A 13,076-nucleotide genomic window follows, 5' to 3' on the forward strand; every position below is an offset into this window, starting at 1 on the left:
CGCAAAAATGCTGAAAACGATGTAGTGAGCATGCCAGGCCACAAGGTGTCACTATATAATCCGCTCGAAACACCAACGATGTTCGTACGCAGACATTCTCGTGGACAGACGACCGAGATGAATTGTTATTACGGTGACTGTCAAAATAAAACTACCAAGTCGCAGGAGAATAACAACTGGGAGTCATGACACCAAGGAGGAAACATTGTTCAGCTACTGAGCTTGTGCAGACGAACTATTTACTATGGCCACGGTGCGCATGAGTAGCAGCAGTAGCAGCGTTTTGGGATTCCAATCGTTTCCACAAAGTCTCACTTTTACCGTGTAAACGGGCGCTAAAGTGTTGTGCATGCTCACGTTATATTCACAGTTTAATATCTTATACTTTTGGCTGGATGGGTGACAACACAAGGTTTTATAGTGCGCTAAAACTAAATCATGTCCTAACTCTTTATGATGCAGCAACATTAGTAAGGAACAAGCATTTGTGGCATGAGTGCCTGGTGTTTGACACACCAAAGACTAAAGTCCTCATTCCCTGTGTGTAAGTTTCCATCAAAAAGTACATGAACATGTCATTAAAAAGTACACGAAATGAACCAAACCAGATGGAAGTCCAGGATGGCGACAGCTTGCTGGTGAAACCGGTGGTCGGTGAGCGGATTTTCCTCAGCACTGCTGTTACGCCGCTGGATTCTGCCATCTCAATGCAAACCTGAGGCGAAAACACATCCCAGAGGCAGAGCCGACACACAAAGGTGAGAGTTGACCAAACACTAGCAGCCAAGCCTCATTCTGTAAATGCATTTCGATTTCATTTTGGTTTGAAGGAACCAGTCCAAGCTGAGGCAGAGTAGGAGGACGGAGCAGATCAGCAGTTAATGGCAGGAAGACGCTCTATAATCTGAACGTCCCGAATTAAGTTGATTAATGTGAGTACTACATGACAGACACATATATTTCCAACATATATGTGCAAGTGTCATGAACATGCATGAGTTTGGAGCGTCGTACCCTGTTGGTGAGCGGCAGGAAGCTGAGGAAAGGAGCGATGGACGCCACTCCGTTCAAGATGCCGGTGAATACTCCCGGAGACATCTCAGAGACCGTCACACACAGCAGCCGCTCCTCCAGAGAGTCCAGCTCTGGAACGTGCTGGAAAAAAGCAACAGGGGCCAGAGTTGAGAAACCGGAGGAAGCCGCTTTCACGTGACGACGGAGCGGGACGAGTAACGGGCGACTCACATTGTTGCTCCACTTCATCAGACTCCTGTACATCGTCTCCTAGAAAAAGGAAAAACATTAACGTGTGTAATTCAGTTACTTTCCGGAGAGCTTACGATTAGTAGTGCCACTGATGACCTGTGGGGGGCAGTGTTGAGCAGTATAGCTCATGTGCGACCAGCTAAAGGAACAATTATCCCTTTGAGGAAGGACTGCAAAAATGTGTGTGTGGATACAAGCAATTGTAAAAAAAAAAAAGAGATTGGGACAAAGAAGCTTCAGGAAACTTTGTTTCAACGTCTTCGCAAGTGAATTTGAAAACGTAAGGCAACACAATATCGGACCAAACTAAATCTTACTCAAGACGACGGACAGAAATACTAATGTGGGCAGTTTTGAAGATGTTTCAGGGATGTTTGGATTAGAAATGTTGTCCTATATGAAATCGACAACATGCACTGCCCTCTGCTGGATGATGGACAGTGACACAAGACGCTGGAAACAGACGGACCAATTCACACGTGTAAAGGGAGTAAATCTACTGTGGGGTGCCCCACGCTGACGGGAGTGGTTTATTATCTCAGAACATGAAACATGTCAACGGTATGAAAAAGAAGATTCAGCCTGCAGAAGTAATGGTTTTAACACAGGTAATGCAAAGTAAGATGCAGTAGGGAGAACAGAGGACATCTGGGGTAAGGAACAGGATGCTGGCTGACGTCATTGGAAATGGTACTACACCCAAGGGCGACAGGTCCTGAAGGCCAATGGGCTTAAGGCTCAGCCCACTCGGGGTATCTGGGAGGGACCCAGCATAACTCAGAAGGCGTAGTTCAGTTAGAGGACAGGAACTGGATCAGAGTTTATATGATCTGTGTGTGAACAAACTCTTCTTTGGAGTTGGACACCAATTCGACTTTTGGAGAAAATCTTTTTTTTTTTTGCCACGCACACCTGATGCCTGCTTTCCATACCTCAGTGAATCCAGGATGCATGTCTTCAGAGACATAGTGGACGCCGAGCTTGCAGCCTCCGACAGAAACCGGGTCACGGATGTGATCACGGATGAAATCGCAGCACGAATCCCAGCTGCTGAAGTGCACAAAGGCCTGCAGGCGAAGAGGGAAGAGAGGTTCATTTAGTTCATTCTGTGGCTCGGTTGGTCGAGTGGCCGTCTCAGAAGCGGGGTCTCCTCACCCTCCTCTGCAGGGACAGGACCGTCACGTTGTAGTACAACGACTGAAGATTTTGCTCGGGGAAATAAGGCCACACCAGCTTGGCAACGTCCTCGTGCCGGTAATCACACGCTGGCACATTGGTCAACATGACCGTGGGCAATGCAGAGCTGTGGTGACTCACTTTCTGCAGGGAGCACAGAGTCCAGTCACAAGCTTTCCCAAAGACGGAGAGAAAACAAAAAACATTCCTGCGTTCAAGGCCTTCCACCACATCTGTCAGTCGTCCTCCCACGCCCCCTGATCCTCCTCAGCGGTTCTGACTCACTGCCACCCAACATTCCCAACTTCGACTTTCCTCCCGTGTTCAAATCGTTAGACTCTCCTGTTAAAGGCCACGCGCTGTCTCGGATTACATCAGTGCATAAATGTCACAACTGAAATTACAACTCTGCCAACTATGGAGCATAACTTGGGAGTTTGTATGATTAACCAGCCGACATTTGCATGAGAGATAAAATGAAGACTGGAAGAATGTGCTCACCTCGAGGTCACCGCATTTGGTCATTGTCACATAATCTGTGAATCAAACAATGGACAAAAAAAAAATCCGCTTCATGTCAACAGTTCATCCTGGGATTTGAAGTTGAGCATAAATGAGTAATAAACCGAGTTCGTCTCACTACAAAAGGTGGTTGTGTCATCAACCATCCAGCCAAAAGTATAAAGGGTTGTGAATCCGAAATAAGTGTAACGCAACAACTTAGGGCCCCGTTTCCATGGCAACGACTTCAAGTGAAAACGCAAAAGCGTCATGACTCCCGGGTCCATATTCTCCTGGGACTTGTTTTTTTTTTATAGTTGACCACACGATTGTCCACGTATTCCCAGTGTTAATGTTTGCAGTGCATTGTTCTCTGCACGCAAGCATGTGTGGTTTGAATATTAAAACAAACAACAGCACCAACTAGTGGCCTGGCATGCTAACTATATGGTTTTCAGCAAAATCTATTAATGTGATGTAAATTTACATATTCAAATAAGGAAATCAGTCGGCTTTTTTTGTTTGGATCTGCCCAAACTGCATTATTCTATATTTGCGTGCACATTTCTCAACTTGCTGAACGCAAACTTCCAAGTTCGGAGTCCATCTGCTTTCCTCACCTGGGATGTTGAACCAAGGAGAAATGGTCATGAAGGCGAAGGGTTCGGTGTTCAGCGTCACCCAAAAAGGTGAAGCGATTGGCGGGAGGACGGCAGGGAGTTTTGGAGGCATCACTGTCCCGGTCTTCATCTCCCCGCTGTCCGGAACAATGTTTGCTGGTAGTCTGGGCGCTGGGAAATACAACATTTAATGGTCATCGACAAGTTTTACATGAACACAAAAAAGCATCAGGAAATATGTCCGTTCACACAACATCTATACACTCCAACACTGTAACAGCAGGGGTGTCAAACATAAGGCCCGTGGGCCAAAGCTGGCACACAAGAGGCTCCAATCCATGCAAACCACCAACAAAATTGTTTAAAATTTATTATAATTATAATTTACTAATTTATTAAGACTAGATGACACAACACTTCAGAAACGCTGCTGCTGTGCGTCACGATCATAGTAAATAGTTCTGCACATGCTCAGTAAAGACAATCAGAACAATGTTTTCCTCCATCGTGTCACGACTCTCAGTCCATAGTCTCCTGGGATTTAGTGCTTTTATTCTGACAGTCACCGTAATAACAATCCAACTTGGTCGTCTGTCCACTAAAATGTCCGTGTACGAACACTGTTATTGTTTATAACACGTTGTTCTCTGCTGCGTGTGTGTGTGTAGTTTCATCACGAAAACAAACAGCGACACCAACTAGTGGCCCAACATGAAAACTACACTGTTACCACATTGGGACACGACTGTAAACACAAACCATTTCTAAACGTCGGCTGCACATGGCCGTCACACACTTCACTTTACAGTTCCCTCGAAGCAGACCTGATGTCCTCCACGTGGTCAAAACTAAAGAAAGATTGGAAATACTCACGTGGAGCCGCGTCTTTAAAGCAATTCGGCTGGACCCTGTACATCCTGTACTTGGGAGTTTGTTTGAGGAGGCTGAACCAAACTAGGATCCAATCGGCATCTGCCTCACTCTCAAACTGAATGAAAACCTGGAACCGAAACACACACACAAACACACACACCCGATGAGGCATAAACACGCAAAAGTACTTTCACGCATGTAGTTTGCGTTTGTACCTTGTTGAGGAGCGGCAGTAAGTTTACGATGCGGTCGTGCGCTCTCAGAAACTCCTGGAGTTTGCTGCTCTCCCTCGGTGAGATGCTTTCGATGTAGATCGTCTGCAGTCTGATGTCCTTGGTCCACTGCAAGCAACAGCAAGTGAACATCTAAACCAGGAGGGGACACACGTACTGTATGTGTGTATTCGTGTGTGATACTTACACAACCAATGCTTTTCGCCAAAAATTGATAAAAGTAAAACGGATTCTTCTGAAAAAAAAGAGAAAAAAACTGGAGGTGAAGCTGGTGAGATTGACCTGTTTGGTCACTTTGGATTGTTCTCTTTTTATTCATACATTAAATACAGTGTTACAGGATAACTTGCCCCCCCCTAAGAATCCTTAAAACAATATTACAGGCTATTAAGACTAAAAGAAGTTCAGGAAACGAGGAAGACCAAATTTCAAAAAGGTTTCAAGCACTGCTTTTATGAGTAACGTGTATTTTCTCTCCAGTGTGTTTGGAGCAAACATATAATTGTGAAGAAATTAAACTATCGTGTACAAACTTACCGGCAACGTGTAATCGTCCGCCAAGTTCAAGACTTTCACACACAGTTTATGCTTGCTGAGATAAATTCCATGTGTCAACGACGCCTTCAAGATGTTATCCACCGAATGTGCATCTGGCATGAGGGCAAAAGCCTGAGAGGCATAACATAACATGGAACGTAAAATATAATGTGTAACATAACGTAAAACATGGAACATAACATGTAATGTAAAACATAATGTGTAAACATAACATGTAAATGGATTTCACTTGTATAATAGCTATTTTCTACAGCTTGAGCAGCCCCCAAATTGACCCGTTCACACACACAATCACACACCAGTGGCGGCGGCCGCCACGCAAGATGCTGAATAGATCCACTGGGAGCCATTTGGGGTTCAGACTTTAAACCTCGTTTACACAAAAACAAATGAAAAGCAGTTGTTGCCACTGAAAACGCAACTTCTTTAGGAACGGCCCCGCCCCGAGAAAACGGCGGAAGTGTTGCTACTGCGCATCACGGCCGTAAATGGTAAATAGTTCTCCTGCTCATGCACAAGTAGATGGACAGAAACGAACTTGGCGCCCTTTGTTGTGGATTTTTTCTATTGATACTGCTTTGGAATAAAAGTTCGTTTGAACAAAGTATTTCTTATTTATTGAAGCTTCAACAGACACACAACAACAGAGTCACAGGTGAGTCTGCCCCGAGTGCGCCCTGTACTGAGTTTGGTCTGAGCATTTTAAGAACAGAAAGGAGGGGGTGAGCACACAGGGGTGGGAACCATTACTGGTTCCCATCCTGGTGGGTGAGAAACCTTGCTCGTTCCCATCCTTCTGTCACGGCTGGGCCGAAGCATAAACGTGTCTGCTGAGCCCGTAGAAAAGGACAGCACAGACACAAAAAACCTTTGAGCAGGATCCTGAGAAAAGGTCAGTCGTGTTTCTAACTTACCATGTTTGTCTGGGGCATAACGTAGATGTAGTAAGGCCGATACTTGAATCCAAAGCTCGTCAACATATCAACAACATCCCCCTCAGTGTAAAGGAATTTGGGATATTGCGGCAGGCCGGTTAAGAGTATCATCAAGGGATCATTCGGGCACGCCTGTAAATAACGAAAAGAGAAGAAATATTTAAACTGAACGGAACTCAACCTAAATGTGTAACATTACATTCAAAAGCAACTCAATAAAGACTTTTGACTCTGTACAAAAGGAAAACCTGTGGTAATCATTGAACTGTATGGCAAAACGTTCACAAAAAAGAGAAGCATGCTCAAATTTTAGGACCTACTCCAAATGATTGGAGAAAACTTACTTGGTGCGGGTAGGTGTTGTCCGGACTCAGGCACTCTGAAGGAGAGTCAGAAGAAGTGAGAATACACTTCTTGGCTTATTGAGTCATGTCATTACTGGTAATGCTATTACTGACCAATGTTTTTGGCTTTCAGGTACATATTAATATTGTCCTTAAAAGTCCGGGAGACGGTTGTTGAGGATGACGTGGTTGCAGCTGGCTGCTGTTTGCCGGTTGCCGTTGCTGTTGACTCGACTTGGGTTGATGTGGCTGCTGCGGAAACGTTGTTGGCAGTTTCGAAAACCCTCTCCTCATGTATCTCTGCCACAGCGACTGGATCTGTCAGGGGAGGAGAAGTATTTGAGGTGAATGGTAATTTCATTCCTAAAGTGAATTAAAGTTACGTTACCTGAGAAATTCTTTAAATTATACTGACCATAAAAAGGGACAATTTCTGCACAGAGAATAAACCAATACAGGAAAACAAGACCAAGTGGGAAAGAAAAAGTATATTTGGCCAGGTTTCAAAAGCTTGTCACTGCCAAAGATGCTGGTGTCGACAATGCAGACTAATACACCTGAAGAGAAGATGTCTGGTTTTGATCAGAAGTCTGCTAGATGCAGCTCTGGTGCTGGATCTGGCTTCTTGGTCTGTCCAGGCCAAAATCATCTGCCCACAATACTAACAATACTCACAGGAAATAGATTTAAAGCTGTTCTCTAAGAGACAGGAGAGCTAAGGAAGGAGGACCTTCACAGGGTGATGTCCCGGGCCACTGGAGAAGAAGTGGCTTAAAATCGAAGACGTGGAGAAGATGGACCAACAAGGATCTACACGACAGCCCCTCAACATTGAGATGACCAACCATACTAGACTTCCTTGTTAGCAGCTTATAAACCCTGCTAAACACAACAGCACATCATCTGTTTCTAATGCAAAATTCCAATAAATAGTCAAAAGAGAGATAGTCTTCTATCTCCAGAACCAACACAATCCTCGGTTCTGGAGACACACGTGGCTCATTAGCTCCAAACCCACTTGATTTCTTCTGACGTACCTTTTTTCTCCAGTTCGGTCTGCATGTCTTCAACCGTCTCTTTTGGCTCCACAGCCACTTCAGGTGAGCCCCCTGTCGTGGACTCTGGACACTGGATCAGTGATGAGTCCTTGATGGGGGTTGGTGGCCTCTGGGGTGTATCATTAAGGGGTTCGGTTGCTGTAGTCTCTGGTCCTGATGCCGTGGACTCTGGACACTGGATCAGTGATGATTCCTTGATGGGGGTTGGTGGCCTCTGGGGTGTATCATTAAGGGGTTCGGTTGCCATGGTCTGCACTGTTCTGGTTGACTCTACATCTTGGCTGATTTCCCCATTCCCCACCACCGCTGGATCAATGTTTCCGTCCTCTTTCAGCTCGAGAAGTGCTGGCAGCTGTTTTCCAGAAGTGGAATCCTCTTGCGTGTCGAACACCTTCTCGGTCTCCTCCAGCGACGAGAGTACCTGCTCACCGCTTGTTTCACATCTTTCAGACGACGGATTCTGTTTGGCGTCATCGGCCTCGGGCCCCGCTCCTCGACTCTTGGACATCTTTGATGTGCCTTTGGGCTGCTTCGCTGAAGAGGACGCAGCAGTTTTTAATAATGTTCCTGAAGTCGGTTTCACGCTTCCTTTCAAAGCCAGGTTGGGCACTTTTACTTGTTTGACAGTCTGCTTCATCAGAGCATCTTGAGATCTGGAAACCAAGACTTTCACTTTGGCAGTGAGTGTTGTACGTTTTTCTGATCCATCCGTTGAAGATGAAGGTGTAGAGAGAAAACCCTTCCTTTCAATAGTAGTTTGAGTGACTGTAGGGGTGGAGGCGCTGGACATCCTGTGAGATGAGAGTTGAATGGTGAAAGACAGGAAGGGTATGAAAGGCCTAGAATGTTTTAACCTTAAAAAAAAAGCAGCTGATGTGAAACGCATCTTACAGCTGAACAAACTTTTTCTGCTCCTCCTTTGCAGAAGTCGTAGGAGGCTTCTCAGGAGCAGGAACCTGTAAAGATTAATCTGATTAGTTTTTTTTTTTTTTTTTAACAATACTTTATTTGTAACAAATGGGGTATTATCATCATATGGACAAAAACAAGCAAAAGACTAAGAACAATATAAAACAAAACAAACAAACAAAAAAGACTCAGACATGTCTGGTTAAACAACTGGACATGAGATGATAGATGCAATGGTACAAGTACAAGTCCAGTCATCCTCCACTTCATCTAGAAGGGTGAGAAATGGCGGCCAAATTGCAACGAACATTATTATAGAACCAGCCCTTTGAAATTGAAGTCTTCCCATTCAGATAGCTAAAAGCATTTCCGCAATTCATGTTTGAGCAGGTCTCTCAACTATTACCATGCTTAATACCAAAGATCTTTGTAAAGATTTTGAGAGACCATCAGTTAAAAGAGAGCAGGCAAACATTGCAAGCTCTGGTTGAAAAAGTCTTTGTAGGCCTTGGAATAAAACGAGGCAGTGAGGGACAAAACCAGAAGGTCAATTTCTGTCCAATTTGGCGTCAGATATCTCAACACCCAGTTTCTCCTTCCATGCATTCGCAATCTTGTCAGTACTGGGTGCGGTGTAGGAACTGCAAAGAATCTGATTCGTGAGTGTGATGACACTGGACAATTACTGGTGTGTAATTTTGCAGAAAAAGTCAAACCAACAAAAGTGAAATCCTGGGTACCTCCTCGCTGACAATGCTGACGGGTGTTCCATTGATGTCGAAGCTCTTGATGCTCCTCAGTTTCTCGGCGTCTTCCACCTTCTCAAAACACACGCTTGCCTACATGTTCAAACACACACGTAGCTTATCCACTTTTTTTTTTTTTTTAACACCAAACATGAAATATCAGCAATGTATTTGGGGTATAATTGTACTTACCTGCTCTTTAGACCGGAACAATAACACCGACTTGGTTTTCCCGAAGACCTCCATGGAGGCAATCACATCACTGCGAGAAAGACTTTCGCAAATCCCTCCCAGCTTTAACATGGTTGGTGGTGAAGCCTGAGCAGTCTGAGGAAATAGAACAATACGATTTACTGTCTGGTAAATCTGTCCCTGAGTGAATCTATCGAGGTAGCTCTACCTAGCACCAAACCCAATGAACCTCGAAACACGTGGTTTGTTATCACATTCTATTATCGGAACATATCGTAAAGGTTCATGTGGGGTTGAATCTCTTCGTAGATTTTCTAAATATAACAAAAACAAAGACACAATTCGAACATGAACATTCTGTATGCAGTATACACAGGCAAAGTAAACGGCAGAAAAAAAAAGGAAAAGAGGAACATTAATGTGTGAAAAAGAAGAAAAAAAGAGAGCGTACCAACAGAGTGACATAGAATATGGCTTCTTCATAGACGCAGTGGACAGAATTAGACCTGGGAGCATCTATTGTGGTGAAAAACTGGCGAATAAAAGTTTGAAATTGCAAGCTGAAGTGGCACCAGGCCGCCAAACACTCTGAGACGGAGTGTAAACCCAAAGAGTTTATCCTCAGAGAAAATAAAGTGTTATGAGATTCCTTGACTTTTTGTCGTAATTGTACAGGAAGTGATGGGGGGGGGGGGGGGGGGGGGGGGGGGGTCACAAAGGTTTAAAAAAAAAAAAGGTAAAAACAAGGGGTAAAACATTTGGGTCACTCAAGAAAAAGGTTGGAAACCACTGATCTAATATAGAAAAAGAAGAGACTGCTTTCTATTTTTTTAATCATTCATGGGGAATTTATAATAAAGGCACCATAATGAATGAGGAAAATATGATGTCTCAATGTAGTAGGCCTCATTGGAAGGCCTTCAAAGGACAGGTGCTATGAACTGTGGGTTAATCTGAGGGATTAGGAAAGTTCTGCTTTAATTATATTCACAATCCACACACACCAACCTTGGTCTTTGAGGAGACACTGTTCTCACTCAGACGTTGCGTTTTCACATTGGACATCTGAGCGGTGGATTCCTTGGAGGAGGATGACGGGGAGGCAGCGGAGGTCGCCGGTGTTGTGGATGCCATCTCCTTGGAGATTTCAGCCAATATGGCGGGAACGAGACTTGCGACTACAGCCTCCACATCACACTGAGCCGACAAAGACTGGACCGCTAGAGACAGAAAATGCAAATGAGAGGCGTTACCAGGGATCCGTTTACAATACGCAATAAACACTAACAATGGGAGTACACAGACATTCTACTGGACAGACGACCAAGTTGGATTGTTATTACAGTGACTGTCAAAATAAAAGTACCAAGTCCAGGACAATGTAGACTGGGAGTCAGGACACCACAGAGGAGACATTGTTTATACTTTCCAGCTACTGCGCATGTGCGCAACAACTAGTTACTATGGCGATGGTGCGCATGTGCATTAGCAGCGTTTTGCCCGTCGACAGAGCCCAAGCGTTTTCAGAAAGTTGCGTTTTGTTAAGAGATTCTATTCTTAAAAGCTGTGTGAAAGATACTAACGTGCACTGAGGAATTTGCTGACCGCTTGACTAACAATTTGCTGAGGTCTGCACTAATGAAAAACACCTCTATTTTATGGTTGCAGGACGTGACCTGTAACATGTGGTTATCTCAAGTGTTTGTAGGAGACAAAGCCTGAGACACAACATCTTAAGTTGGGGGAACGAAAACCTAGACTACAATCGGTGGAAACCCGTCACAGCTGGTCCCTTTTGATGACCTCGCTCAAGTACCCCTTGACCCCAGGCTGGCTTCGTGACATCCTGCAAACCTCAGCTAAACCTGCGGAGACCCCGTGACTCACCATTTGGAATGCTCTGCCTGCGAGCAGAGGAAATGCATAAATGCAAATGTCGCCTAGGCAGACACGTCTTTCTTCCCGTGAACTGCTCGCAGTTCACGTCGCTCGGTTTAGAGTAGGAACCAAGACCCAGAATTCTGTAAATTGAGAATATTGCTTGCTTATCGCACTTCAATATAATTTGATGGTCAATCTTTAAGAAACCTGACTCATGTGTCTTTCTTTAGTTAGACTGCCAACAAAAGGACTTGTGGTGCGAATTGAAAGCACCAAAGTTTTCAGTTTTCAGCAAAGGAGTTTTCACGTGAAAACGTTGCTGCGTAGTAAATGAAGCCCAAGCCTTAAAAAAGAGTTCCTCTGGTCCGGCCTGGAAATCTCAATCTATAACAAAAATAGGGAAACAGTTTCTGGAGCTTATGAGTCACGGCCAAAACTGGTTTAGTAACTTTTTGAAAATGGTTCAAGTTACATTGTCGAGGTAAAAAATAAAATGTTTCTACATTTTCTAACCTGGTGCTTTCAGCAGCTTCTTCGCCAGCCTCTCTGCGGAGATCGACCTCTTTCTTGGAGGGGACGATCGTCGTTTGAAGCTCTTTCTCTGTGACGACTGTCTCTCATCGCTGCTGCTTGACGAGGCTCGTCGTTCAGGACTCTTCTTCAGTGGGGATCGTCTTTCTCCTCTCCTTTGAGACGTCAGTCGTCTCTCATCGCTGCTGCTTGACGAGGATCGTCGTTCGCGACTCTTCTTCAGTGGGGATCGTCTTTCTCCTCTCCTTTGAGACGCCAGTTGTCTCTCATCGCTGCTGCTTGACGAGGATCGTCGTTTGCGACTCTTCTTCAGTGGGGATCGTCTTTCTCCTCTGCTTTTATATACGGGTCGTCTTTCATCCCTTTTCCTTGATAGCATTCGTCTTTCTCGGCTACTTGAACGCGATCGACGTCGAGAAGAGATGCAACGGCTATACCACGGAGAGCGAGAACGTGATCGGGACCTAATTAAAGAATAAACAACAGAAGTTAAAAGCTCCAAGAATGTACAGATTCCTTTGAGAATTGGAAGTCAGCTTGAACATACAGTATGTTGTCGTTGAATAATCCCTTCACAAACCTGTGAGCGCTTCTGGAGCTGTACGGCGATCGTGATCGGCTCCTGCATTTGTACCTCCTACCCTCCAAGCCGTGGCGCCTGCGACCGGGGCTTTTCGAACGGGACGAGCTACTGCGCTTTCTCTTTCTACCCTCTGCCGGGGAGTGGCAGCGGGGGCTGCATGAACGAGAACGGGAGCGGCTTTTCCGGTCGGTTTTCTGACCGCTGAGCTTAGGAGCCTGGCCAGAAGTTGCAGGTGATGGCCCGACGTCTTTATATGTAATACTAAAGAAGAAACAATACCAAGAAAAGGGTCACAAAACATCCTTTATCTGCCCAGAATGTATCGCATCATGACCCCATATATAGACGCCATTCACCTTTTCTGGATGGATTTGGAGTATTCTCGGTGAAGGCTGGTTTTCTGGTGGGCGAGCCAATCCTAGTGGTCACAACAACAAACAGATATTCACATGAGGCAAAGCAAAGATACCAGACTTGATTGTGATTATGTAACCTCAAAGATTCAAATGTGAAAGCAACACTTCTGTAATCTCCTCATGCATCTTACAGAGTTTTTGGTGGGGTAAGATCTCTTTCAGTTGATACAAGTCATTGGTGTCCATCTTTGCCTGACAACTCAAAGGTCTTATTCAGAAATGTGTAGCAGGATGAGTAACCCAACCCAAAACAC

At 44.9% G+C, this 13,076-nt stretch overlaps 1 protein-coding gene across 5 annotated transcripts in view; it reads right to left on the reverse strand.

Moving 5' to 3' along the window:
* The window catches only part of LOC308123623 (uncharacterized protein), a 35,865-nt gene that overhangs the window by 14,447 nt on the left and 8,342 nt on the right, over positions 1 to 13,076 (reverse strand). For 4 of the 5 annotated variants that reach the window (XM_080486193.1, XM_080486192.1, XM_080486190.1 and 1 more), the window contains exons 3-24: positions 12,763 to 12,824; positions 12,404 to 12,667; positions 11,806 to 12,287; positions 10,420 to 10,631; positions 9,412 to 9,546; positions 9,214 to 9,312; positions 8,456 to 8,520; positions 7,544 to 8,355; positions 6,621 to 6,824; positions 6,507 to 6,541; positions 6,142 to 6,294; positions 5,207 to 5,338; positions 4,857 to 4,904; positions 4,652 to 4,777; positions 4,437 to 4,563; positions 3,564 to 3,734; positions 2,944 to 2,978; positions 2,422 to 2,586; positions 2,199 to 2,333; positions 1,246 to 1,284; positions 1,015 to 1,155; positions 606 to 715 (exon numbers count right to left, since the gene is read on the reverse strand). In XM_080486193.1, the coding sequence (XP_080342319.1) occupies positions 606 to 715; positions 1,015 to 1,155; positions 1,246 to 1,284; positions 2,199 to 2,333; positions 2,422 to 2,586; positions 2,944 to 2,978; positions 3,564 to 3,734; positions 4,437 to 4,563; positions 4,652 to 4,777; positions 4,857 to 4,904; positions 5,207 to 5,338; positions 6,142 to 6,294; positions 6,507 to 6,541; positions 6,621 to 6,824; positions 7,544 to 8,355; positions 8,456 to 8,520; positions 9,214 to 9,312; positions 9,412 to 9,546; positions 10,420 to 10,631; positions 11,806 to 12,287; positions 12,404 to 12,667; positions 12,763 to 12,824 (3,752 nt within the window). The remainder of the gene's footprint in view (positions 1 to 605; positions 716 to 1,014; positions 1,156 to 1,245; positions 1,285 to 2,198; positions 2,334 to 2,421; positions 2,587 to 2,943; positions 2,979 to 3,563; positions 3,735 to 4,436; positions 4,564 to 4,651; positions 4,778 to 4,856; positions 4,905 to 5,206; positions 5,339 to 6,141; positions 6,295 to 6,506; positions 6,542 to 6,620; positions 6,825 to 7,543; positions 8,356 to 8,455; positions 8,521 to 9,213; positions 9,313 to 9,411; positions 9,547 to 10,419; positions 10,632 to 11,805; positions 12,288 to 12,403; positions 12,668 to 12,762; positions 12,825 to 13,076) is intronic. The other variant, XM_080486191.1, reaches the window with a different exon arrangement.

This window comes from Lipophrys pholis (genome assembly GCF_963383615.2).
Source record: "Lipophrys pholis genome assembly, chromosome: 18".
Taxonomy (NCBI): Eukaryota; Metazoa; Chordata; class Actinopteri; order Blenniiformes; family Blenniidae; genus Lipophrys; species Lipophrys pholis.